Source organism: Camelus dromedarius, chromosome 9 (genome assembly GCF_036321535.1).
Source record: "Camelus dromedarius isolate mCamDro1 chromosome 9, mCamDro1.pat, whole genome shotgun sequence".
NCBI lineage: Eukaryota > Metazoa > Chordata > Mammalia > Artiodactyla > Camelidae > Camelus > Camelus dromedarius.
This window is the reverse complement of record NC_087444.1, coordinates 44407245-44431020: the sequence shown is the minus strand read 5'-3', so window position 1 is coordinate 44431020 and position 23776 is coordinate 44407245. Positions and strand designations below refer to the sequence as shown.

The 23776-nt window shown below is 38.6% G+C and overlaps 2 protein-coding genes across 13 annotated transcripts in view; one reads left to right on the top strand and one right to left on the bottom strand.

Annotated features, from left to right (window-relative positions):
* The window catches only part of PSME3IP1 (proteasome activator subunit 3 interacting protein 1), a 30875-nt gene extending 16390 nt beyond the window's left edge, over positions 1-14485 (bottom strand). Inside the window, exons 1-5 of one of the 9 annotated variants that reach the window (XM_031458391.2) lie at positions 14411-14448; positions 10598-10636; positions 3634-3771; positions 2976-3074; positions 2442-2563 (exon numbers count right to left, since the gene is read on the bottom strand). In XM_031458391.2, coding sequence (XP_031314251.1) covers positions 2442-2563; positions 2976-3074; positions 3634-3760 — 348 coding nt within the window. In that variant the 5' untranslated portion in view covers positions 3761-3771; positions 10598-10636; positions 14411-14448. Of the gene's footprint in view, positions 1-2441; positions 2564-2975; positions 3075-3633; positions 3772-4116; positions 4269-6936; positions 7052-10597; positions 10637-12062; positions 12081-13995; positions 14019-14119; positions 14143-14221 lie in introns of those variants that run through there. The other 8 variants (XM_031458388.2, XM_064489143.1, XM_031458394.2 and 5 more) reach the window with 8 other exon arrangements.
* Positions 14486-14689: 204 nt separating this feature from the next.
* Positions 14690-23776, top strand: part of RSPRY1 (ring finger and SPRY domain containing 1) — a 42615-nt gene continuing 33528 nt past the window's right edge. The window contains exon 1 of one of the 4 annotated variants that reach the window (XM_011000001.3): positions 14690-14831. The gene's annotated coding sequence lies outside the window, so the exon portion shown is untranslated. Of the gene's footprint in view, positions 14914-14965; positions 15176-21485; positions 21555-23776 lie in introns of those variants that run through there. The other 3 variants (XM_031458382.2, XM_011000002.3, XM_011000003.3) reach the window with 3 other exon arrangements.

Below are 23776 nucleotides of genomic sequence, written 5' to 3'. Positions count from 1 at the left end.
ATCTCAGCATGTCTCTGGCTGTATGCATGCTCGGGATTAGTGCATTATGCATCAGTATACATTGCTTCAGATCTTCTAGACAGTCAGAACTTTCCAAGTTTCCAATAAAAGCCAGTACCCCTGGCTTCAATGTTGTGCTGTAATGTTATCAAGACAGAAACGTTTCTTTTGCCTCACTACTGCCCCATTCATTCTTCCCTTTGAACTGAAAACCGACAGGCCTCTCACACTCGTACCACAGCAACAATACTCTCTAGAATGCCGCTTTGGGAGATTGCTCTCTGTCTTATTTGCTTGTCTGCCAAATTAAGCACATAAAGTCAAGACATAATTCAAGTGAGTGTAATTAATGTATTTTTCCTTAGAGGAAAAAGTCTGTTTTTTTTTTCCTAATGTGAGTCCAGTTTCTGCCCATTTAGGGTTGTGTCTGCACCAGTGTCACTATCACTGTCCTGCTACCTGAAACAATGCAATACATATATATGCCCATCTCTGCAAATAACAATGAACAGTATTACCCTGGGGTCACCATGGAAGAGAGTAGGGGAGAGAAGCTTCAAAGAATCAACCTCAATTCTACAGCTGGGACTGAGGTGTGACTTTCTATCACTATCTTAATGTTAGAACTGGGACTGGAAGCCAGGTCTTTTGCTACCAGAGCAGGTTTTGTGGCACTACACTGCCACCTTACTTCAATCACCATCAGTCACCTTAATTTAAATCAAATCTCTGAGAATCTGTCCACATTTTCTCCCATATAATCCTTTCATGGAACCTACTGAGCACTCTCTACAAAAGATACCAACAAGCACACGCATGCAGTCGTATTATCAATCTTAGAGGTAAAGCCTGCTCAGTCACACTAGTGAGGTTATTCAACACATAAGCCTGAAATACTCAAATAAGCTTTCTCATAGGAGGAAAAAGCTAAGGTGGCCTTTTTAACCTCTACCATGAGTCATTCATTAATTTATTCACATATATACTGAGAACCTATTATATACCAAGCATTGAGGAAATCAATGGTGACCAATTCCTTGTTCTCATGGAGCTTACTTCATATTCCAGCAGTAAAGAGGCAAACAAACCACTAAGCAAATAAATTAAGATTTTCAGGTAGTGTTACAGACTATTTAAAAAATGACATTACACTCAGTGATGGAGGTGAGTGAAATTTTAGATGGGGTGCTTAGGGAAGGTCTCTATGAGGAAGGGGGCTGAGACCCAAATATCATGAAAAGCCAGCCTTGTAAAATCTGAGGGCAGAGCATTCCAGACTGAGGAAACAGCAAATACAAAGGCCATGAGATGGAATCACAAAGCTTAGTATGAGAGGAACTTAAAGAAGGCCAGAAGGCTGGAGTACATTAAACACAAGGAAGAGTAGTTCAAGATGTAACAGGGAGGTAGGTCGGCCTAAATCATGCAGTCTTGTAGGGCCTGGTCAAGAATGTAGACTTAAGTTAAATGCAACAGGAAGCTACAAGTATTTCAAACAGGAAAATGATATGATCCCATGCATGTTTTCAAAAGTTCCCCTTGACTAATGTCTAGAGTATGGATCGTGGGGGAGGAGAGCAGAGCAGAGACAATTAGATGGTCATAGTAGTCCAGAGAAGCATCTATGACTACTGCAGTGGCATTAGAGATAGCAAGAATTTTAAGATTTGGATTACATTTTGGAGGTAGTTTTTGGCCCAGGCACCGGGGGATATAGGAGTACCATTACTGAGATTGGGAAGACCAGAAAAAAAGAGATTGGCAGGGCAGGGCAATGTGATGAGAGTGGGAATTGTGAAGCATGGAACTGAGAATTTTTATTCATCCAAGTTATACCTGGGATGCCTAGTAAGACATTCAAGTGGAGGGGAGAGGTTATAGCTCAGTGGTAAAGTGCATGCTTAGCATGCACGAGGCACTGGGTTCTATCTCCAGTACCTCCTTTAAAAAAAAAAAAAGACACTCAAGTGGATGCCAAAAAGGCAATAATGAATCAAAGCAAAGTCATCCTGGATGCTTTCTCTACCCCTCTAAGGGGACAGACCAGGTTGTATCTGTAAAAGATGGTTTTACTAAGGATACAGGAGAGTTGCCAAACATTTCCCTTTAAAACTTAAAAGCCAATTTCTCCCTGATTGAGGTTTATTGCATCGCCCACCTGTTTCAGAGTCTAATCCCACAAGGCAAGAATACCGGTACAATTAGGATTTAGGCCTTTAGTTAATCCTAAAGGATCTGGACTTTTGATTGAACAGACTCTAGCATGCAACATAACTCTATATATCATTGCCAGTTATTCAGAGTCACAGGAATATTAGTGTTGAAAGGGAACTTAGAGATCACCGAGTCGAAGACCTTCATTCTACTTATGAAAAAACCAAAACTCCGAGATGTTGAGAAAACTGACACTTGTTTGATTCCTCTCAAAGTACAAAGGATATTCTGTATTCCTTCAGTTCTTTCAGTTCTTCTTCTCTTCGCTGCTTTTCTATTAGTTCCTGCTGCCGAGAAACCTCATCAAGGAAGTTGGTCTCATCTTCATCTAAGCCTCTTACCATGTTTTCTGAGGAAATAATTAACAAGAAACACTTAGCAGGCTAAAGAGAAAATATAGTCAAATAAGATTTTGCCTTTTCTTTCTTTTTTTTTTTTTTTAATAAACAGCAGATCCTTCAGGGGATTAGAAGAAAGAATTTGTAAACACCATGGCTTCTGGATAGATAACGTGGCATAAAATCAAGGCATCTCCCTTATTACTAGACATCAGCATAGAATTAAAATGGATATCTTGAGTTTTAAACAAAAACGTCCAACATGGTCTAGATGGTAGAAAGTTGTCTCTTTTCCCAAAATGAGCATCTAGAGACTAGATAATCAAGACAACTTCATGGCTGGTTATAAAAAGTGTTGTACAAGCCAAAAGTGCACCAGAAAGGCCCTGAAGAGTCCCTTGGACGCTGTTTTCTGACGCTTACTGAATTTGAACTGTTCCTCATACTCCTGCTGCTTCCTGTCTTTCTGTTCCTGTAGCCTTTCATACAGAGACCGAGGGTCATAAACCTCCTCTGGGCATTCTGAAAGAAAAAGGGAGAGAGAAAAGTGGGGAGAGAGAAAGGGAGTGGGGGAAAAATACATACTTTAGAATCCTTTCATATTATTTTGGAATCACAAAGGATTTTAAAGATAAAGTCAAGTCTCTGCATGATCTGAGGGCAAAGATAACACGAAAATAGTACAAAGTCCACAGCTCCCTTTTAGACCTCAGAGAGAGGCCAGCAGTTCTCAACACCAACCATCAATGTCAATAGGGCCCATGGCCTGAGACAGTTAACTGGATGAGGGATCTGCCCAAACCCAGCATGGTAGCAGCAGCATTCTCAGCTATTCAGATCCTGGATCCACCTGTAGAGATGGAACAGACTAGCAGAATCTCCTGCAACATAGTGTGGTAGAGTGGAAGGGCAAGGAGGGAGGATCCTGGTTCTGTTCCCAGCTATGGAAGCCTCACATAGGTCCCTTCACCCCCACAAGCCTCAGTTCTTCTACTATGAAGTGAAGACATTAATACCCACTTTGCAAGGTAGTGAGTATTACAGATCACTATGTTGAAGGCCAAACTATAAGCCTATATACCTTCGGGATCTTCAGGTTTCCTAACTTTCTCCCATTCTTCTTGCCTCCTTTTGCGCCGTTCATCTAGCTCTGCCTCAGACACAAACCTCTTTTTGATGACAAGGTTACCATCATCCCCTCCATCCATAATGGATCAATCTACAAAAAACAGACAAAACTTTTCAAGTGAGAATTGTAATTAAAATTCTAAAAAGAAAGAAGAAGATTCAGCTCTGTCTCCCCCAGCAACAGACTACTCAAAACTCCCTTCAACCTTGAATTGAAGAAATCCTCTAGTAGTTTTAATTCATGGGTCATTGAGGAAAGCACAGGATTTCGTTTTCCTAATGTATCAGGTAGTTTTATTAACATCGATTTTATCTACAAAGTCAGTGAGAGGACCTGGAATAATTCTCATGACATGCCATTCCACAGAAAAATCTTACATTCCAGATTTTTCTCTGTCCCTCTCATTTAGAAAAATTGGCCTCCTGGGCACCCTACCTTTCCCCCAGTTCTCATCCTCCTTTATATCTGGAACATTTGACACTGTTCCTTCTTGAAATTGCTGTTTCAGGGACATTACACTACCCCAATTCACCAGTTCCTATTTCCAAGTAGATTCAGAAAAGAGAAACTCTGGTATTCAAGGAGCCTCAGAGATGAGTCTGCTCTGTTCAGCAGTGAAGTGATATGCCTAGAGGCACACAAACCACAAAATGGAGAAAGTGGGACTAGAAGAAGCCAGATCTCCCCACTTCAGGTCCCATGTATGTACTCTGCACTCTACTAAACCGACTCCTTCATCTATTCCTGGTCTTCCTCCCTGTAAACTCCACAAGTGTGCCACTTATGATTCCATCCTCAATTCTCTTTTCTCATTCCCACACTGACCTCAGACACTTTACATACACCTTGATGCAGAAGATTCCCAAATCCCAAATCTGTACACTTCTACCTGAACCTCCCTTCAGAAGGGAGGGGAGAAGGAAATAAAGACAGAGGAGTGATTATTATTCCTTTTAAACTAAATCTTTCTGCTTTTCTTTGCTTTGAAGAACTGTGGAATTAACTCTACTCAGACATGCTATGTATTATTCAGAGTTACACCCTAACAAGAAAGCACATATTCTGCACTACCAGCACATCAGCTCAATGTCCAATCCAGGATGACCCCTAGTAACAAAAAATAGGAGTCTCTGCTGCTAACACAAAAACAAAGCAGCCACCATTTACTGAGCTCCTACCATGTACTAAATACTTTTAATGAACAGTATCTCATTTACACTCTGTTGACACTAAATTCTATCTCTTTATAGATGAAGAAGTAGAAGCCCAGAGAAGTTGTCACTTGTCTAAGGTATTAAAGGTGGTGAATAGTGGAACCGAGAATTAAATCCAGGCTTGACAGCAAAAATTCATACTCTTACCCACTTTACCAAAACCCACCCCAGAAACCAGGGCTCCTGTTTAAAAAGGACTTGTCAATTTCAGCTTTCTTTCTATATCTGTTTCCAGTGCTAACAAGGGTATTCATGAAACATTTTTCTCTAGTAAAGATGAAAATTGATGCTGAGAAAATAAATCCAAACATGCAGAACAAGAGAACAGTCTCAGCCTAAATCCTAGTGTTGCTGAAGTTTAGTTCAATGTAACAACAGTTAAGAGAGGATTTTTAAATTTACCAGAAAGAAAACCAAATCAACTGAAGAAGCTGTTGCTCCCACCCAAAGCCCACAACCAGGACACTTCTGATTTAGCATTACTCGATGTCTCCAGCCAGAGGCCTATTACAGAAACAGAACTGTTCTGTTTCTCTGTAACCATGCCAAAAATTCCTCAAGTTCTGCAGAAGGAACCATAATGGAACAAGAGCCAACATTTTCTTAAATATCTCTGGCAGAGAAAATGTCAACTACATAGAACTCTAATAGAATGGAGAGACATACTGGACTCCCAACGTCCCCTTTCTTGGCTGTAGTTCTCCTTTCTCACCCTGTTTTGGCTCTCTAGCTTCTTGCCCTCATCCTTATTTCCTGGTAAATAATTCAGAATGCGACAAGTCCTTATAACCCACCTAATACAATTCTCCATCTGGTAACGGAACCCACCATCCATATCCAGGAGATTTTCATCCAATCCATACTTTAAAACTTCAAGATGGACCACTGCACTCCCTCCCAGGCAGCTGACTCTCTAAACAGATCTGACTGGTAGAACAGTTATTCCTTAAACTGAACTGAAATTTATCTCCCTATAAATTCCACACACAGGTTCAATCCACTGGGACTACACAAAAGAGCCAAATCCCTTTTTCAACGTGACAATGCTTTAGTTGTCTGAAGGCAACTCCCACGTTCCTCCTAATTTGTGTTTTTCTGGGTCAAACATTTCTAGCTCCCTTAATCTTATAAAATGGAGGAAAAAATCTTCCAAAGCAGTGAACTTATCAAACTGCATATTATTTAAACCTGGGAAATAAATATTAGGATATGGCAGTGCCACCAGTATGCCATTAAATGCATCTCTTCACTCTCGTTACACATTTTTAAAAATGAAATTTATTAAAAAATATTAATACTGAAAGAACTCTCCTAATAGGCCAAAATTAAAACCTAGAGTCTTACATGCTTCCATCTAAATAAAAATTCAGAGATGCTTAAGATTTATTCTTACAACTCAAAATTAAGAGTGTAAAATCATTTATTTACTTTACAAAGCCTGTTGAGTTTTTGGGAAAAGAACTTACTTTCATTTAACTTTAATAAAGATCCCTGAAACGCAAGGGACAAAGCCTTTAGGATACATGTAAACAAGGGTTTGAATCTGAAACAGGAACTCTAGAGAAATAAGAATCTTCCCAACATTTATCAACCACTTTTGGGAAGAGACAAATTTATGGGATTCTAAGACACTCTTACTCTCTTTTTCACCGGTCTTTTTCTCATAAGTGTTAGAATTCAGCTTCTCCCCAAAGAGTTTAGTTGTGCTATTCTCCATCTTTCATGCATAAGGACAAAATCAAGAATCACAGTTGGTTAGTAAAAATGAAAACAAGGGAGAAGCACATTTAAAAAAAAGAAATTTAAAGACAATGGCTTTGGAGTTTGACAGAGAAACTCTATTTCCTTCAATGGGTTGGTTCCCTGAAAACACAGTTACACACTCAAAACTAGTGAACACTTATAAAAGTGTACTCTTCAAAAATAATATAATCTTGATATTCCCTCATTCCCAAAATAAAACAAAGTAGATGGCCACACCTAATTATAAAAAATTTCTGTGAACTTAAAAAAGGACAAGATAAACCAGAGACTGCTTTACCCATCTCTTTCTTCAATGTGCACATCTTCTGCAGGGTCCTCATTCTCTGGCACTTCAACACTTGTTGCCTTCAATGCCACCAGTGGCCCTCTGGCTAATTAATTTGGCCATCTTTCTACGTTATGAGAGGCCAAAGATAAGGACAGAAAATGTTCATGAACAAGTGATCATACTCCTGAGTATTCTGGGTAATATTCAGAATATTCCTTCTCCAGGAATATTCAGGTCTTTCAGGAGCCAAAACTTCACTATCCATAAATACTGCCAACAATTCCTGGAACTCCATAAAATAATACTTCTGGGAAAATACCAGAGAAAAAAATCTTACAAGTGTTAAATGCTAATAAAGTTAATGACTTTTATCAATATTTTTATTTTTAATAAATCCCATCAGTTAACTGGCCTGCTATTAAAACACAACTCAAAGTCTATTAAAATTCGATGAAGTTTAGTCTATACAATAGTTTTCTCAGCCAGAATAAATGTGGCAATTCTCATTACTAAAAATTGAACTTAGCATGTATCTTTGAAGTAGTAATTTTTACATTTCATTTCTTTAGGGAAACGAACTACAGACATTGGGTGTAAACCTTTTAATCTAGAAATCTTGTTTTTCTGAAAAACCGTATGTACAATTATATGAGTAATTAAAAAACTGTCGTGGTCAAATTTTTTTTTTAAATAATAAATAAATAAATACTACCAAGAAGTCAGCTTAACTTCAAACCCCTTTCACTACAATCTAATCTAATTCAACCGATATATAACGAATTCTTCTGTAGCAGTCTCCCTACGAGAGAGCACAGGTAACGAGACTCTGAAATTAAGAGACCTTGGTTCGGCTACTGATATGTTGTATGATTCTGGGCAAGTCAGTTAACTCCTCTGAGCCTTAGTTTTTCCTAAACCAGAGGCTGCACTTGCTAATGAGGATTAAAATAGTACTGTACAACATTAAGCTTTTGTGAGGAGAAACAAGATAATTCAGGTAAAGCACTCAGCACTATGTTTGGCACCTGCTTAAAAATGCTCTGAAAGGTCTGCCATTACTACAAAGCACTACACTAAGGTCTAGTTATAGAAGTGAGAGAAATGCTGTCTTCACTCAAGGAATGGAGAAATAATGATGTGACATAAGTTACAACCATGACATTTGAAGTGGGAAGGAGACCACATCAAACTGAGAAAAACTTACACACACATATATATATGGTAATTCTGTATTTCCCCTTTTACTGCTTTACGTATTAGTAATTCGATCTTAAAAAACTCAGCATGATGCTGAATGCTGAACTGTGACTAGCACTGTGCCAAATTCTATGGGAAGCATAAAGAAAATAAACTTTAAGAGTTAGTATCCTCATACTAGTTAATACCAGACAATACTGTACATACTGAATTACCAAAGTGAACAGTACAGGTAAACCTGAGGCAGTCATGAAGGGCACAAATATGGATCAATCCAGCTTCCCAGGCTAAAAAACCTGGACATGGATTCCTCTTTCCTTATTCCCTTACATCCCACCAGTCACCAAGTTCTGTTGTTTCTACCTCATAAAGACCTCTTTTTCATCCATCTTCTAAAAGTCCTTTGCTTTCTAATCTCTCTTCAGGGCCTCATCTTGCATGAACTACTGCAAGAGCATTCCATTAGCCTCGCTGCTTCTCCTCTAGTCCCCAGTCCAGCTCTTTATAACTCCTCCAGCACTTATCCAGTGTATCATTTATGACTATACCAACAGCTCTTTGTAACCACAGTGCTTATTAGCAGTGTCTGGCATATACTGGGTATATAAATATTTATTGAATAAACCAACCATGAAGAGGATTTGAAGAATTTAAGCAGGGAGGAATTTAACACTCTCACATGAATATTCTGAGATACTGTCCAATGTAAATTATACAGAATGGCAGACATTAAGCAAGAATGTGCTGAAGTGTCTATGTCCCATAGGGAATTCTATTCAAACACTATACAATTTGTGCAATAGGAAACACAGGACCAAAAATTAAATCACTTTACTGTACTAGGTAATTGATGTCTTCTTCAAGAATAACTCTTGCTACTATAATTTCAACTGACTAAAAGAAAAAAAAATGGCTCTCGTATACTATGCAATAATTATTTCCCACACAAAGAATTTTTCTTTGAAGAGTCCAATATTCACTTACTGTTTATTCTGTTAATAGGAAGGTGATGAGTACCTGCAATTTATTTCCAATTCCTACAGCCTACCTAAATTTTCATGTCTCTTATTTTCTTCCTTTGTTTGCCAGAATAACTAAAAATAAAACAAAACACGAACAAACAAAAGCCCAGGGGCCTGGGGATCTAATTATAAAAATTCACGTAGGAATGAAGAGAATTTATATTGGAAATGCTTATTTTGTCCTTAATATGTTTATTTATTTATTTATTTTTAGCTTTTTAAATAATATTTTATTTACTCATTATTGTACTATTTAATTATTTTATTTTGGCAGGGTAGAGGGAGGTAATTAGGTTTATTTATTTTTAAAGTACTGGGGATTGAACCCAGGACCTCTTGCATGCTAAGTATGTGCTCTACCACTTGAGCTATATGCTCCCCCCTTTACTGTGTTTAATTTTAGAATAAATGCTGTCAACTTTCCTTTACTCATATAGCTTTTTTCATGACTCAATTTTAATTATCAATAATAAATAATTATGATAATAATCGTTACATTACTTTAAAAAGGATTATTTAAGTTCTTCAAATAAGGAATGCATGGAAAACTAAAACCATACCAAAATCACTTTGTCCAAACTTAAAAGTTTCAAACTGACAGAAATAAAGTTTTCAAATTTTCTTGACAGCCAAAGAAACAGTTCTTATATTTCAAGCTGAAGAAAATGTTAAACACTACACTGCTGTGTTTTTACTAGAGACTGGCGTTTAACTTCCAGGCTGGTGGGACAGAACAGGGTCAGTGTTTTACAGAGCATGCTATACAAGTTTTTAGAAACAAAACTTACATCGCTGCCCCTAAAATAACTGCCACTGCTGACCTGAAAAATCATTTCATTTAGCTCATGACATGATACAAGTTAGTGAGATCTGGTTTCCTATGGGATTCAATTTTGTGATGACAGACTACTTAAGTGTTTACATCACTGGCCACCATACCCTCCTAATTCTAACATCAGATAGACTGTATGTGTAAAAACACACCAGGAGGGATCAGAGTTCCGTGTGACACTATTCTAAGGCTTCCCTTTAGGCAGCAAGAACCACAGGCCAATCCACTTTCTTTTTGTCAGTAAACACACTTAAGTACTGCTCTTCCAATATCTGTACCCTGATGTTCAAGTCACAGGGGATTTCAAAATTCAAGACAGCAAGTAAGAGGAATTTGCCACCTGGCAAACTCAAATATATTCCAAATAAAGGCTGCTTTCTGGCCAGAAGGCACTTTCACCAAGCTACAGTAATTTAGATCAAGCCAACTTTCCCTATATTATAAAGCTTCAGAGAATGATAACCACTGAGTGTTGTCAGCATTTATTACTAGACAAAGTCATCCTCAGTCTCTTCTAACACTAAGGCGTATTTAACCTATTCTACTAACAAAAGAGACTAGAACAATCTAACAATGAGGGCACAGCATAAGTAATGCAACTCATATTTAGAATACTTACTGTAAAGAGCAGTCTGAAGTAACCTGGCTGTCCAGGCATCTAAAAAACATATGCAATTGAAAGTTAAAAAAAAAAAAAACCTAAATATACTTTTGTCTTTCCATAGCACAAGAACAGAGTCTCATCATATGTGCATTTACCATGAATTCACCTATATCCACTGGAAGAAAAGAGAACAAATATTGGTCCCCTTAACTGATCCTCAGCTACCCAGTTCACATGTGACTCTCAGAGTATAAACACTTCCCTCACTATGTATAATTTCTAATATTGGTTGTATTTTTCTATACATTGTGACTCCTAAATGCAAACCAAACTCAAACTTCATCTGGCTCAAAGGAAAAACAAAAAGCATCTGTTTCAAAGCTGGAGGAAAACCTGGCCATGTTGGGACTGTGCTGTGCTGGTATACCTACATTCAACATGGTGCCTCTCTAAAAGACTTTTGAAGGCAGCTTTGCTTATTATACACTAGTTTGCCATCTGGGCTGACTTTGGAACCTAACCCACACTAACTCATACTCTCTTCCACCCCTACCTTCCAGGCTTTATGTAACTCCTTTCTAAGACTAAATTAAAAAAAAAAAAAAAAGGCTTTGCATTACACTAAACATAAGGCCAACTAACTCATTCAGTTGTATTTTTGAAGTTAATCTTTACAGGAGACCTATTATGTGCAAGGCACAGTGGTGCTAGGTACTAAGTTGGCACTCTACTTTTTAGCAAGTGAAGAACTTGCATTCAGTAAAGAAGATAAGGTTAGTTAAATAAGCCATTTAAGGAAATGCAGAATGAGGTTTAAATGCTCTAAGAGAATAGAAATTAAGCACTAAGTAGTTCAGAAAAGGAAGATTACAAAAAAGTCACAGGTAAGCTTAATTTGGATAGCAGCTATGACACTGCACAGGGAGAAGTGATGGAAGTTTTAGGTATATAAAGAAAAATAATATTTAATTCAAGGCTGCCTGAAATCACAAATTTCACATTCTAAAATCAAAATCAAAGGGGGCTTTCATTTCCAGAAATAGTGAGCTAGGTAATTGAGACCAATCCTCTACCTCTGTGATAAGTAAAACTGTAAGAAATTTTTTAAATACTTCTTAAACAAATAGAAAAGCTAACAAGATAGTAAAGAATTTGGCCAAAATCCAAGACAAGGTGAAAACCAAAAATTAAGCCAATATTCAAACTGGTTTTCCTCTTGAGGATTTCTCTGATCTTGAAAGCTGCTGTTTTGGTGAAGCAACAGAAACAAAAGTCAAAGCAGGGAGAGCCCACACAGGGAGTGTGGAGTCTGATAACAACCTCCTTTTCCATCTTAATCGGGTACACCAAAGAACTACACTGTCAAGGTAAAGGTGAACTGGCAAGAAAAAATAGCAGAAATAATGGGCAACAGAAACAGACCCAAAGGAAATCCAGATAGTGGAATTAACACATAAGATTATAAAACAACTATGCTTACCATGTTTAAAGAAATAAAAACCAAGCCTCAAAATTAATACCAGAGAATAAGAAACTGTAAGACAGTGGGATGGCACATTTGAAAAGAAAAAATAGAACTTCAGTAACTAAAACATGCAATAACAGAATTTAAGATTACAATGGATGAGTTTATTAACAGATTAGAAATAACTTATGAGAATAAAGAAGAAATTATCCAGAATGTAGTATAGAAAAATAAAGAGTAAAGAATAGAGTAAAAAGGTCTGTTAAATCAGTAAAGAAGATAAATGGGGCAGAAGAAATACATAAATATAAAATGGCTGAGAAATTTACAGAATTAATGAGACACTAATTCACAAATTCACGAATTGTAATAAACACCAAATTGAACAGAAATAAATCCAGTTGGATACATTATAATGAAAATGCAGAAACCCAAAGACAAAGACAGAACAATCTTTAAATCACATGCTAAAGAGTGAAATAGACCATATTTGAGAATGAAGACAAAGCATGTTCAAAAGGTAAGCAATAGTGAGCACACTGTAACTGCTTCATTTAGCTGCCACAAAGACATAAATACACTATGACTGAGTCTATGGCTGACCTATGCACTTAAATTACTTCATTTACCAGATAAGTAGTTTTCAATTTCTGAAGCAGTAGCCTGATTCTAACCGAAACATCAAGATTTTTAGAAGGTACAAGATAAGACTGCTAACCAGGTAAATGGGATTGACATAATATTGACATAATTCTTCCTTTCTTCCAAAAGCGAAGAATTCCCCCACGGGGCAAAGACACCAAGACCTCAGGTGAAAAAGATAATTGGGCAGCCTCTGCTTTCAGATCCTTACAATCTGTTATTCTCAAACTCTAAAGACTATAAAACCTGTCTTAGCTCAATTCTTTTTTTTTTAAACACCTTTACCTGTGGTATGGTTCCTGCACAGTAAACTACACATATTTCAGATGTACAATTTGATGAATTTTGATAGCTGTATATACCAATGAAACCACTACCATAATCAAGATAGCTAACGTTTCCATCACTCCCCAAGAGGCACAATTTTCGAATTCCCAATTTATCCCTTCCAACTCCCTTAACCCCCTGGTAACAGTTAAGTTTGTTCTCTATGTCTGAGTCTCTTTCTGTTTGGTAGATAAGTTCATTTATGTCTTTTTTTTAGATTCCACATATAACCCATATCATATGGCATTTTTCTTTCTCTTTCTGGCTCAGTTCAATTCTTTATATCAAAAAGGAGACTACACACCAATTCCTCTCAAGGATTTTATAAGCAATGCCCTCCAAACCATTTTATGGTGTCCCTACTAACATATTAATGAGCCAAACAGCTGAAGGAACATATATTATCTAACAGCTGGTACACATTTGAGGTCATTGGGAATTCTGACCACCAGGCTCTCCCTTTGGCCTCCTGAGTCCCACTCCAGACCTACTGAGTCTGACTATCTGGGGTGGGGTCCGAGATCTGCACTTTCAAAGGGCCGCAGAAGATCGTGTTTTCTACTAGTTTAAGAACTAGTGCTACGAACGAATAGGTCTCCCCCTTTTCCCGCCGTGCACATGGGCCAGCAACTCTCAAACAAGATGCTTCAACCCTTGGTCTTAGTTTCCTAAGTTTTCTGCAAAACGAGCACGCCGGTTTGTTTTCTATTAGGGAAAAAAATGCACTGTGCACACCAACCGGTACATGGTACATAATAAATGCTTCCCATCCTACACTAAATCTGCGATTCAGTCATTTCCAACCAGACACCCTCACATCTCCTGAGTAGCCTGCAGCCATTCCAAGCACCTCTGGGATAGAGCCCACTCCTCACTTGGAGCCTCACTGGCCCCACCTGGCAGGAAAGTAGAGGACAGCCGGCAAGAGGCCTGAAGTCCCAGGACCCTTTGAAAGGGTCGGGATTCTCCCCGACAGGACCTGGAGGCATTCCCGTGGGCTCCCTCGGCTTCCTTCAGGCTGGACCCCGCAAGACCCTGTCCCCGGTGACTCAGAACACTGGACGAGGGCGCAGGCTGAGAACAGGCCTGGCTCTAAACCTCACATCGTAACGCAGCACCCCCCATCTCCTCAGCGAGGAAGCTGGAGCCGAGGTCTCGCAGGAGCCGAGGTCTCGCTGCCTGGCTAGGGCCCAGGCCGCACTCACCTACCGGCGTGCGGGAGGCGAGACCCCCTCACCTCGGCGGCGCCCACCCCAAACCGCCACCGCAAAGGCCGCTCGCTCTTTGGGAAAAAGAGAAAGAAAGAAGGAAGAAGAAAAAGAAGAGAGAGAGAAAAAAAAAATAGCCTTTGCTTTTATATTTCTTTTGACCCTTCAGGGCTTCCTGTTCCTCACCGCCACAACAAAGTTCCGCCCCGCTTCCGGCAGCCTCACCCAATCCGCATCTCTTTTTCTCCCCAGGAGACAGATGGAGATCCGGTGCCTGGAAATTTAGCCGGAGAGACTTGATTGGGCCATTCACACGTCGGCAAGGGGATTGGCCAGATCCTGCTGGGGGGGCGGGCCGTGCCGTGCCGTCCCGTGACCCCTTTCCTGAAAGATGATTGGCTATAAAGAAGAGGGATTGCCACCGAGGAAGGGGCGTTTCCTAGGGGACTGAGGGAGGGCCGGGGCGGTACGAAGCGGGGGTGGGCCCCTCACGTAATGGCAGCGCTGTGGCCTCGCGTCCATCTTTACCGCTCTCTCGGACCTGTCACAAAGGAGTCGCGCCGCTGCCGCCGCCCCCTCCGTCGGATGGGCCCGGGAGCTGGAGAAAGTCAGTGCCGCAGCCCAGCCGCGCTACTCTGGGAAGCCCCTGGGGACGCAGAACGGGGAGAGTCCCAGGGCTGGGGACGTCGGTGAGGGAGGGGAACAGCCGCCCGAGTCTGCGGCAGGGAGACCGGTCTGGGGCTGGGGGAGGCTCCGAGAAGGAGCCTAGGAAGGGTGGGCGTTGGGCAGAGCCCAGGAAACAGCTCGGAGGTTCTCCAACGAGGCCCGTGCTGAAGGCACCCGAAGAGGTTCCTGGAAGAGGGAAGAGGGTGTTCCCCTTTAGGGGGTTCTTAACGGGAGGAGGTTGTGGAGTGTCGCCCTTCTGAAGAGGCCGCAGCTAAAGGGAACCAGGTGAGAGGCAGGTGGCTCCTGGGAGGCTCCTGATATTTAGGAATGTTCTTCAGGGGTGCCCAGGGCGGAAGGTGTAGAAGGTAGGACGTTCTGGGATGGTTTCCTTTTGTGGAGTTTGAGGTTTAGATGGCGCGAGTGGGAGACAGACCATCCCTGGGGAGGCTTAGACGTGCCTTGAAGTCAAGAGACGCTTCAGAGAGAGGGAGGCTAGGAATTGGGAGGCAGAGCCACTGGGTTCTCCTATCTCGGAGGCCCGATGTGAAAAACGGGTAAGGGCCTGGGGTGAGGGGATTGCTGCGCGGTTCCGGGAAGAAGAGACCACCATCCATAGGAAGACCCCGGGTGGGGAATAGTGAGAGGGGAGCGGGAAAGGCGAGGGTTTTCTTCTCAAACACAGGATTCAGCCGCTCTGGGCATAGTGCAGGTGGAGTAGGGGAAGTCTGTCCCACCAGCACTCCCTGCGTGATTCCACATCAGGCTTTTGTTACTACCTGCTACCTCAGTTTCTCTGTCTTTGGCACAGAGACTGAGGCAGAAACGGTCCACTAAGACTCCGCAGTTCTATCCTGTCTCTCTGCCTGAATGAGGTTGCTCCCCCTGGAGTGTTATACTTTGTACTTTTAAAGGTTGGAAGTGTCTAATTGACTGAATAGAGTCCCGCGGTTGTCCAGGCCCCTTACCTACCACCTCCTCCTTAACCTCCTTGAGTGTCTTCTGTAAAATAGCGCAGTGTGTGAAAATACAGAGTACAAAATGTGTGGAAGAAAAGAACAGTGATTCTACCATCAAAGGTGTTGCTGTTAAAGAGTGAAAGTGAAGGCACTTTTTATATTGTGGAGCAGCATGTAGATATAAGGGATTAGCATTAATACAGTGTTTATCACCTATGGAGTGATGGGAGCCATATTGTAATGAAATCTTCAAGGTTTACAGCCTTTTAGGTCATATTATAACTGAAACCCATGGTTTCAACCTCTGTTTAGATGGGGGTGGAGGAATTTCTAGTTTTGCTCCCAGAGTTTTAATTTACTTTGAACTGCTGATGGTACTGGCGGAAGATAATCTATGATACAATCTTCTCCTTCAGGAATTTTTTTTTTTTCTGACGGCTGAGATTTTCCTCCAGGTAATTTGATCTCAATATTGCAAACCACCTCCCCTTTTTCCATATATATATTCATGGCCTTTGGATGTTTACAGGTGATGGATATGTTTCCTCCCTCAGTTGTGATATTGTAAATGAGAATTCCTTTTTTTCTCCATGAATATTATGCCTTCCTGTAGTAGCCCCAAACCATAGGTTATGAGGCATATTAGCAATTTCTTTTAAATTCCCCATCCCAGTTTGTGTTTCCTGGGATGACATCTTGCTTTGTAGGTCCCTCTATGAGGTTATAAGGTAATTGTGCCCATGTATGACATTTTCCTAATGTTTGGTAAGTGGCATTTGTTAGAGCTGGTTTAACAAATATTGAGTAATTTGTGATTTTTGAAGTTTTTTTTTTTTTAACAAAAAGCGAACTTGTGTTTCCTGTTTTTCTAATCTTATATTCCGTGAGTCTTTTTTTTTTTTTTAAGTCATTGTGGTGATTTTGTGAGCGTTCTGGTTCCCAGGATACATGTTGTCCTGACCTACTGCTTAATGTCTGTGTCCTGCTTTTTGCTGTTTTCACAAACCCTTCATTATTTCTGTACTCCATGATTCTTTTTACATTATTGATTATAGGACGTGTTCCAGCATGGCCTATGTGGACTTTTTCTGCTTTGTCAGCAAAATAACTTCTCAGTTAGTAAATTGGCCAAGAATCAAGGGGAAATAAAAACATAGCATTTTGTGTAGTAGTGTGTTATTCTGTAGTGACTAGGGAAAAACAACTCTGAAGTATGTTTTGGCAAGAGAATAACCAAAAAAAAAAATCATTGTGTGTTCCTTAAAGTGCATTTACTACAGTCTGTTTCAACTCTTGAGCTTAATTCAGTCTGTTGGGAATTGCCTATACTTTTCCTGGTAATGAAGTAATTTGTTACAATGAAATGAGAAGCCACTTGGCATTCTTTAAAATTCCAACTTTCTTGGATAATCTAGTATCTATATAGTTTGAGAAATTATTAGGAATTCTTGAGGATAGTAATCACTATTACACTACTTTAAATTTGAAATTTTCTATTTTGTGGTGGGATTCTTGAAAAGTAGGATGTGATAGTCACAAGATTACAGAAGTAAGTGGAAAGTCATTAGGCATCACAGTCAGGAATCTATTTCAAAGAGTTATGGAGGGAGCATAATAAACTATTTAGCTTCTCTTCAAATATTTGGGCATTTTCAAGACATTTCTAATTGAATTTGGATAGTTTTTTTCCTGGTAGTCAAATTAGAAAATTGAAAAAAAATGAAGTCATGAAATAGTGAATACCATAACTTGGGCCACAACCTTTAGGAGGAGACTTTCACAACAGTTAGGAATGCAGAAGAGTGAATATGTTCCCTTTGGTTTATCTGTTCAGTAAGTCAACTTTTGAAATAGTTTTCTTGCAAAGCTTTACGATTAGAAAAAAAAAGTACACATTTGTTATATATTACTCTCAGTGTCCATTCCAAAAGGGAATGCTTGCTGGTTAAATATGTAAAAGCATGTTTAACTGTAGATAACTATGATATATACAAGGCTAAATGAGGTAAAGTTGTAAGTAATAGTGAGCTCTTAGAGAATATTCTCCTCTCTCCCTCTCTAAGCTTTTGAAAACTAAGAATGCATTTGAGATAGCAAAGGATTGATGCACTCCTTAAGCTTGATTAAAAAATGAACCCTGCATAGAACTTTCTTATTGCTTGAAATTATAGCTTCCAGGCATAATTTCATGGGTCCTATACATATCAAGTAGAAGGTTGTGAAATGCCTTACTCGGCAAGTTTATTATTACCTCAGTTTAATGTTTCAGCATTAGTTTTTTCTTACTCCTTCTGCCTCCTGAAGAATCAAGTTTTCTCTCCTGTGCAATGATTTAATGTAGTAATTCTCAAAGTATGGTTCCTACCCTACTCCTTCTTGTTAGTACAGTTCCTTTTTTTAGTTCTTATTGCTTCATACTTACCTATGCCTAAAGGCTACTTATTAATAACCTACCAAGTGAATTGCTAAGGATTACTAAAGCACAGTATTCATGAACCAAAACTAGCACAACAATGTAGTTTACTGTTGTCTCTGATACCTTTTTCTCCCAGAAAGTTCTGTCCTGGGAAAGTTGGCACCAATGCAAAGCTTCTTATAGGTCATATGCAGAATGGGGATTCCTACAATATTCAGGAAGGGTGCTTGTTTGGGATGCATCATCAGTATTGTCTCAAATTGGTTTTTCATTGTGCTTCCTCTTTTATTTATTTATTTACCCATCCATTAGAATTACTAGTAGCTTCATCTTTGTCAATTTAATTTATGGGCTTTCGGTTAACCTTTCAGTTGTGTGGTCAGGGATATTTGTACCAAGAATATTTTGGCTTGTCATTTAAGACACAAAAGTGTTACAACGCAAGTGTAAATCCTTCATTCCCCTTTTGCTAATGCTCATGTATTTAGTCACCTGAAAACTTTCTTGTACAGCGATACTTGAATGTTATTACTAAGTTCCTTTTCTACTGGAAACATGTTGGAGTGAGAGGCCTGCTAGTGGACCTGACGCTTTAGGCATGGGCTTCATGGCATGTACTTTATTATGAGTTGGGTACTCTGTGTTGTCTGTCACTGTCCTTCAGCCCTTTACCAAGAGCTCGAGGGACCTTTTTTCATCTTTGCTCTGTGCCTGGTGTATAAGCATTGGATTCATATATTTATTGAGTGATGTCTCAGCTTTTCAAAGTGATCATCAATGTTTTCTATTTTTAAAGATTTTGGAATAAATTCACTTACAGTACTTACTGAATACCTGTTAGGTTCTAGTAGGTATCCAGTTGAGTGTGCAGTTGAGTGTTTTCAGACACCATTTTAAGTAGATCTCCTTAAGGAAAGTTGCTGTTCATGCTGTTTACACATTTTGCTTGCTTTTCTTAATAGCAAAGTTTTCTGTAACAGAAAAAAAACTTTTCCTTCAGATTTGTGAATCATGTGTGTATTTGAATGACACATCTATATGATTTCCTGTTATTTGTTCTCCTGGAGGAGAAAATCCCAAGTAACATGAGGTACTGCATGTGTTTTTCTCCTCTGTACTGCAGCCATCATTAGCACTTACCTCAGTTCTTCCTTAGCATTTCCTTTTTGGGTCCTAGGCAAATTTTTCAACCTTTGAGAATGGCAGGGATTATTCACTTTTTTTTTTTTAACTGTTATTTGCTTCTGGAAATTCATCACTGTATCCTAGCCCTAAATTTTTTTTAATATATATTTTTTGAATGCTAAAAGGATTTGTCTTTTCTACTTTGTATTGTTTCAAGTCAGGATTGTATTCTATAATTTGTTCTGCTGTAAGTCTCACCTGCCCACAGACACCACTGCTCCTGGGTTAAAAATCTTTCAACATTTAAGGGGAGACTTTTCTAGATATTTCTTCTCTAACAGTTCAACCAGAAAAATTACCTGCTGTCCACTCAAAGATGTACTGTCTTAAACCAATGTCAGTGCATAAGAGAAGTATCAGAATCATCCAGTGCTTTTCCCAGACCACCTTAAGGTTACAGTCCAGGGGATAAGAGTACCCATTGTGACAGAAACCTCAGGTGGCCAGTGTGACTGCAGATAGTTTAGGACACCTGGGTGGCATGTAAAAATGCCTTATCAGAGCTGCCTTTCCTTTTGGGGGAAAAGTGAAGTTCCAAACAAATATTTCACAATCTTCCCCTTCCCTTCTCCCTGAATACCAGATACGTTAGTGTCTAGAGACAAAAATGTTCTTGTTAAAACATCTTTAGGTGGTTTCTGTTTCAGCTGACAAGTGTACCCTTGATATACAATACGCCTTCTTATTTACTTACTGTACTAGCAAATAATCTTTTTGACCTCCAAGCTTTCCCCACTCAAACACAAGAAAATTGTGGTCTTTAGGGTGTCCTGCAGGATATTTTAAAAGCAAGTATAGTTCTGGGTAAAGTTCCCTGTCTTAATAGAGTTTGAGTTATACAGGTGCATGTATTAGACAAAGTTCAACACATACATGCTTAAGATTTGTACATTTTATTATATATAAATTTAACCTCAAAATGTATTGAAGTCCAGTTAATGATATGCATGCTAAATTGTTTAGGGGAAAGTATACTGTTGCTTTGAAATGCATAAAAAAATTGATGGATTGATGATAGGTAGAGATGTATAGAATGTGATAAAGCAAATACAGTAAAATGCAAATGGGTATATAAGTGTTCCTGTAAAATTCAACTTTGCTGTATGTTTGAAATTTTTCGTAATAAAATGTTAGAGGGTAAACATGACACTAGAAGCTATTGCTTGTAATGCAGTCACTGCCTTAGGAAAAAATCTAAAACATTTTCTAAGGAGAGAAAATGATTAAAATTCCAGAGTATAATATTGTGTTATTGTTCATGCTCTGTGATTTAGCCTATGGGGGTTGGGGAGTGGATTGGAAAGAAGTGCTGCATCCTGTAACACTATTTTAGATCAATGAAGTAAAGATGACAGCAATAGTAATTTCATGCCCAAAGTTAATTTTTTTCTTCTATGGTCATTCATTTAACCAATCTCTCCTTTCTTGACAGCATAATCCTGAAGTCTTATTTTCAAAGAAAAGAAAGTGTTCTTAATGTCACTGAACTGTATTATGATTGAATGCAAGCAAATATTTGAAGAGATGAATCATTGATTCCTGGACTATTTGTTAGAGAGGGTTAGACCAGTTGGCAGATGTCTCTGTGATGAGCTGTTTATGATGGTAGAGGTCTGTGTTTTGAGTACTAGACCTCACTGCTTTAACACTAAACTTACTGAAAGCCCAAGTGTGATTCTACCCCCCTCTCAGAGCAGCTTTAAAACATATAAAATGTATTAATAAATCATAAATGATATAGAAATGGAAAGAATAGTCTTTACTTTCTTTTTTCAAAGGGAAGGGATCAAAATAAATAATACCACACTTCAGAGAAATAAATTTGCAAAGGAAATGTTTGATTATAATTATGCTCTTGCAGCAGAATAGCTGTGAACAGTGTAATGATTTTAAAAAGCATTACCATTTAGATGGCAATAAAAGTATTTCTACTAAGCAGTGGCATCCAGTGGTATCATTATCATCCAATCAGTTGATGATTGCCACAGCCGTAGATCTGTATATATTTAAATTATGTGAATTCTGTGACTAGCTCTTTTTTTTTTTTCTTTCTTCTGGTTTCAAAACTGACTTGACAATCTAATGCTAAGTAGTCTTCAAAGTTAAGGTAAAGTATATAGGTATTATAGTTGTGTTGCCTTTACATCATCTTTAGTCTTATTTATTCATTTTCCATTCCATTCAGTCTGTCAGCCCTTGCATAACATTGCCCATAAGCAGGGTACCATCTAGGTTCAGGATGATGCTTCATACGGTGGATCTGCTGGGAAATATAGGGAGCTGTTTTTATTCATTGTGTTGATAGTATACTGTACATAAATTGGATGTAACTCTTTTCTAATGGTTATTTTGGCTGACCTTTCCAAAAGACCAGGTTCAAAGATAGTCTCAGTTCATTTTTCTGGAAAAGAAGATAAACTTTTTAGACCCCAGAAGAGTCACCCTTTAGTGTTTCAGTTTGTCCCTTTATTCAGTCAATAGGTCCTGACTACTGTGCCAGGTTCTATAACACAGTGATTCCAGACCTGGCCACCATCACCTGGGGAGCTTTTAAGAAAGCACTTGCTTGGGCCACATCCTAGAAATTCTGATGCTGTCTATTGGAGTAGAATCAGGAATTTGTGTTTTAAGAAGTACCTAGGTGATTCTAATGCCCATCATTTTGGGGATGATTAAGCTACAATCTTTTCCAAGGCTCTTTGTCTGAAAGTATAGATAAGTAAAAGTTATTTGAGTACAGAGCAGATGAGTTCTATAAAAGATAAATTTGTTAGTTATCTTAGTGCTCTTAATTAAGACAAGTCTTATTCCAGAGCCCCCACCTCCTAGATTATTTAATTACTTCTGATTAACTATGTGCTCATTTTATAATAACATCTTGCATTTTTGGATCTAGTTTAAGTGTTGGGCATTGTGCCATGTGTTTTACACTTACTATTCCATTTCATCCTCACAGTACTACTGTGAGGTGTAAGAACTATTACTATCTTTATGTTTTAAAGTGTGTCAATAGTCAGGGTAATTAGAATGTGTGTCTGTAACTATTGCAGGGCTGGGATCTGTGCCCAAACTGTCTGACTGCAAAGCGGGTGCCCTGTACTGTAGGTGGCCTCTGACATCCTGTACAAAATCTGTAGGCTGAGTGTTACTGTCTCAAAACAATGGTCCTTGGAAAGTGGGCCACATAATGCTTTTTGGAATGAGATAAAACAAAACTGTCTAAAGTGTAATTGTTTAGCTTCATCACCCAGTCTTTTGCTTCAAGTGTTCACGATTTATTCTCTAAGAAGTGTCATGAGTGACAGCCATTTCAAGATGAAAAGGTACATATTTTTTAGTGCTGAATTAATCTGAAAGATCATACACTTTGTTCATTTATTTGTCCTGCTTTTGACTTTAACCCTCAAGAGCACTCTGTATGCTCACTTCAGAAAAAAAAAAATTTTAAGTATAACAGCTCTTATTTTTTTTTTCCTTTTTTGTTTCATAGTCTTTCCTTTGAAATACCTCATGATTTCTCCCTCCTGGCTAACTTCTTTACACCCGGTCTTATTCAGCTAGTTCTTAAAAAAGAAAGTCTTTGGTTTTAAAATGCTGAAAAACTTTTTATTTTTTTACTCCCCATTTCCTTCTCAAATTTTGAGGTTGACATCATTTTCTGGGTCATTTAAGGAAAAAGACTCTTTTGGAAGAAATTGACCTGAACTATACTTGAGTTCAATTTAGAAATAGGAAAAAAAAAGTTTTAATTCTTCTCAGCTCCAAATTTAGTCAGGTTTTTAAAAATACCTGTATTATTGAATATCTTCCATTTGCTTTGAAATGTGCTAAATGGAAATCTGCATAGATTTAATTATTCTACATTCAATTTAAGCCTTGACAAAAATTGTTTGGATAGAACAAAGTTTAAGAGTTTGGAGTCCAACAGATTTCTTTTTTCTTTCTTTCCTTATGTATTTCTGTATTTATTTATTTATTTATTTTTAAATTAAAAAATTTTATCCATTTGAAATTTTAAATATGGCTTGTGATGGGACTCTCATTTCCCCTCCATGGATAGTCAGTTGTATCATCACAGGTTATCAAATAACACACTTTTCCACTGGTTTTCACTGTCTGCAAACTTCTTTTTAACCCAACTGCTTTTCTCACAGTCACTCTCATTAATTGTTTCCTGTTAATTATTCTAAATAGCTCTATAAGTGTTAGCATTAAACTAACTTTATAGGGTCCCCTGTCCTCTCCCCTTCAAGACTTTATTTTCTGGGACTCAAATTCACCTTGATATCCTCAAATCATTGCCAGCAGTTTTAGTGTACCTAATTGGTC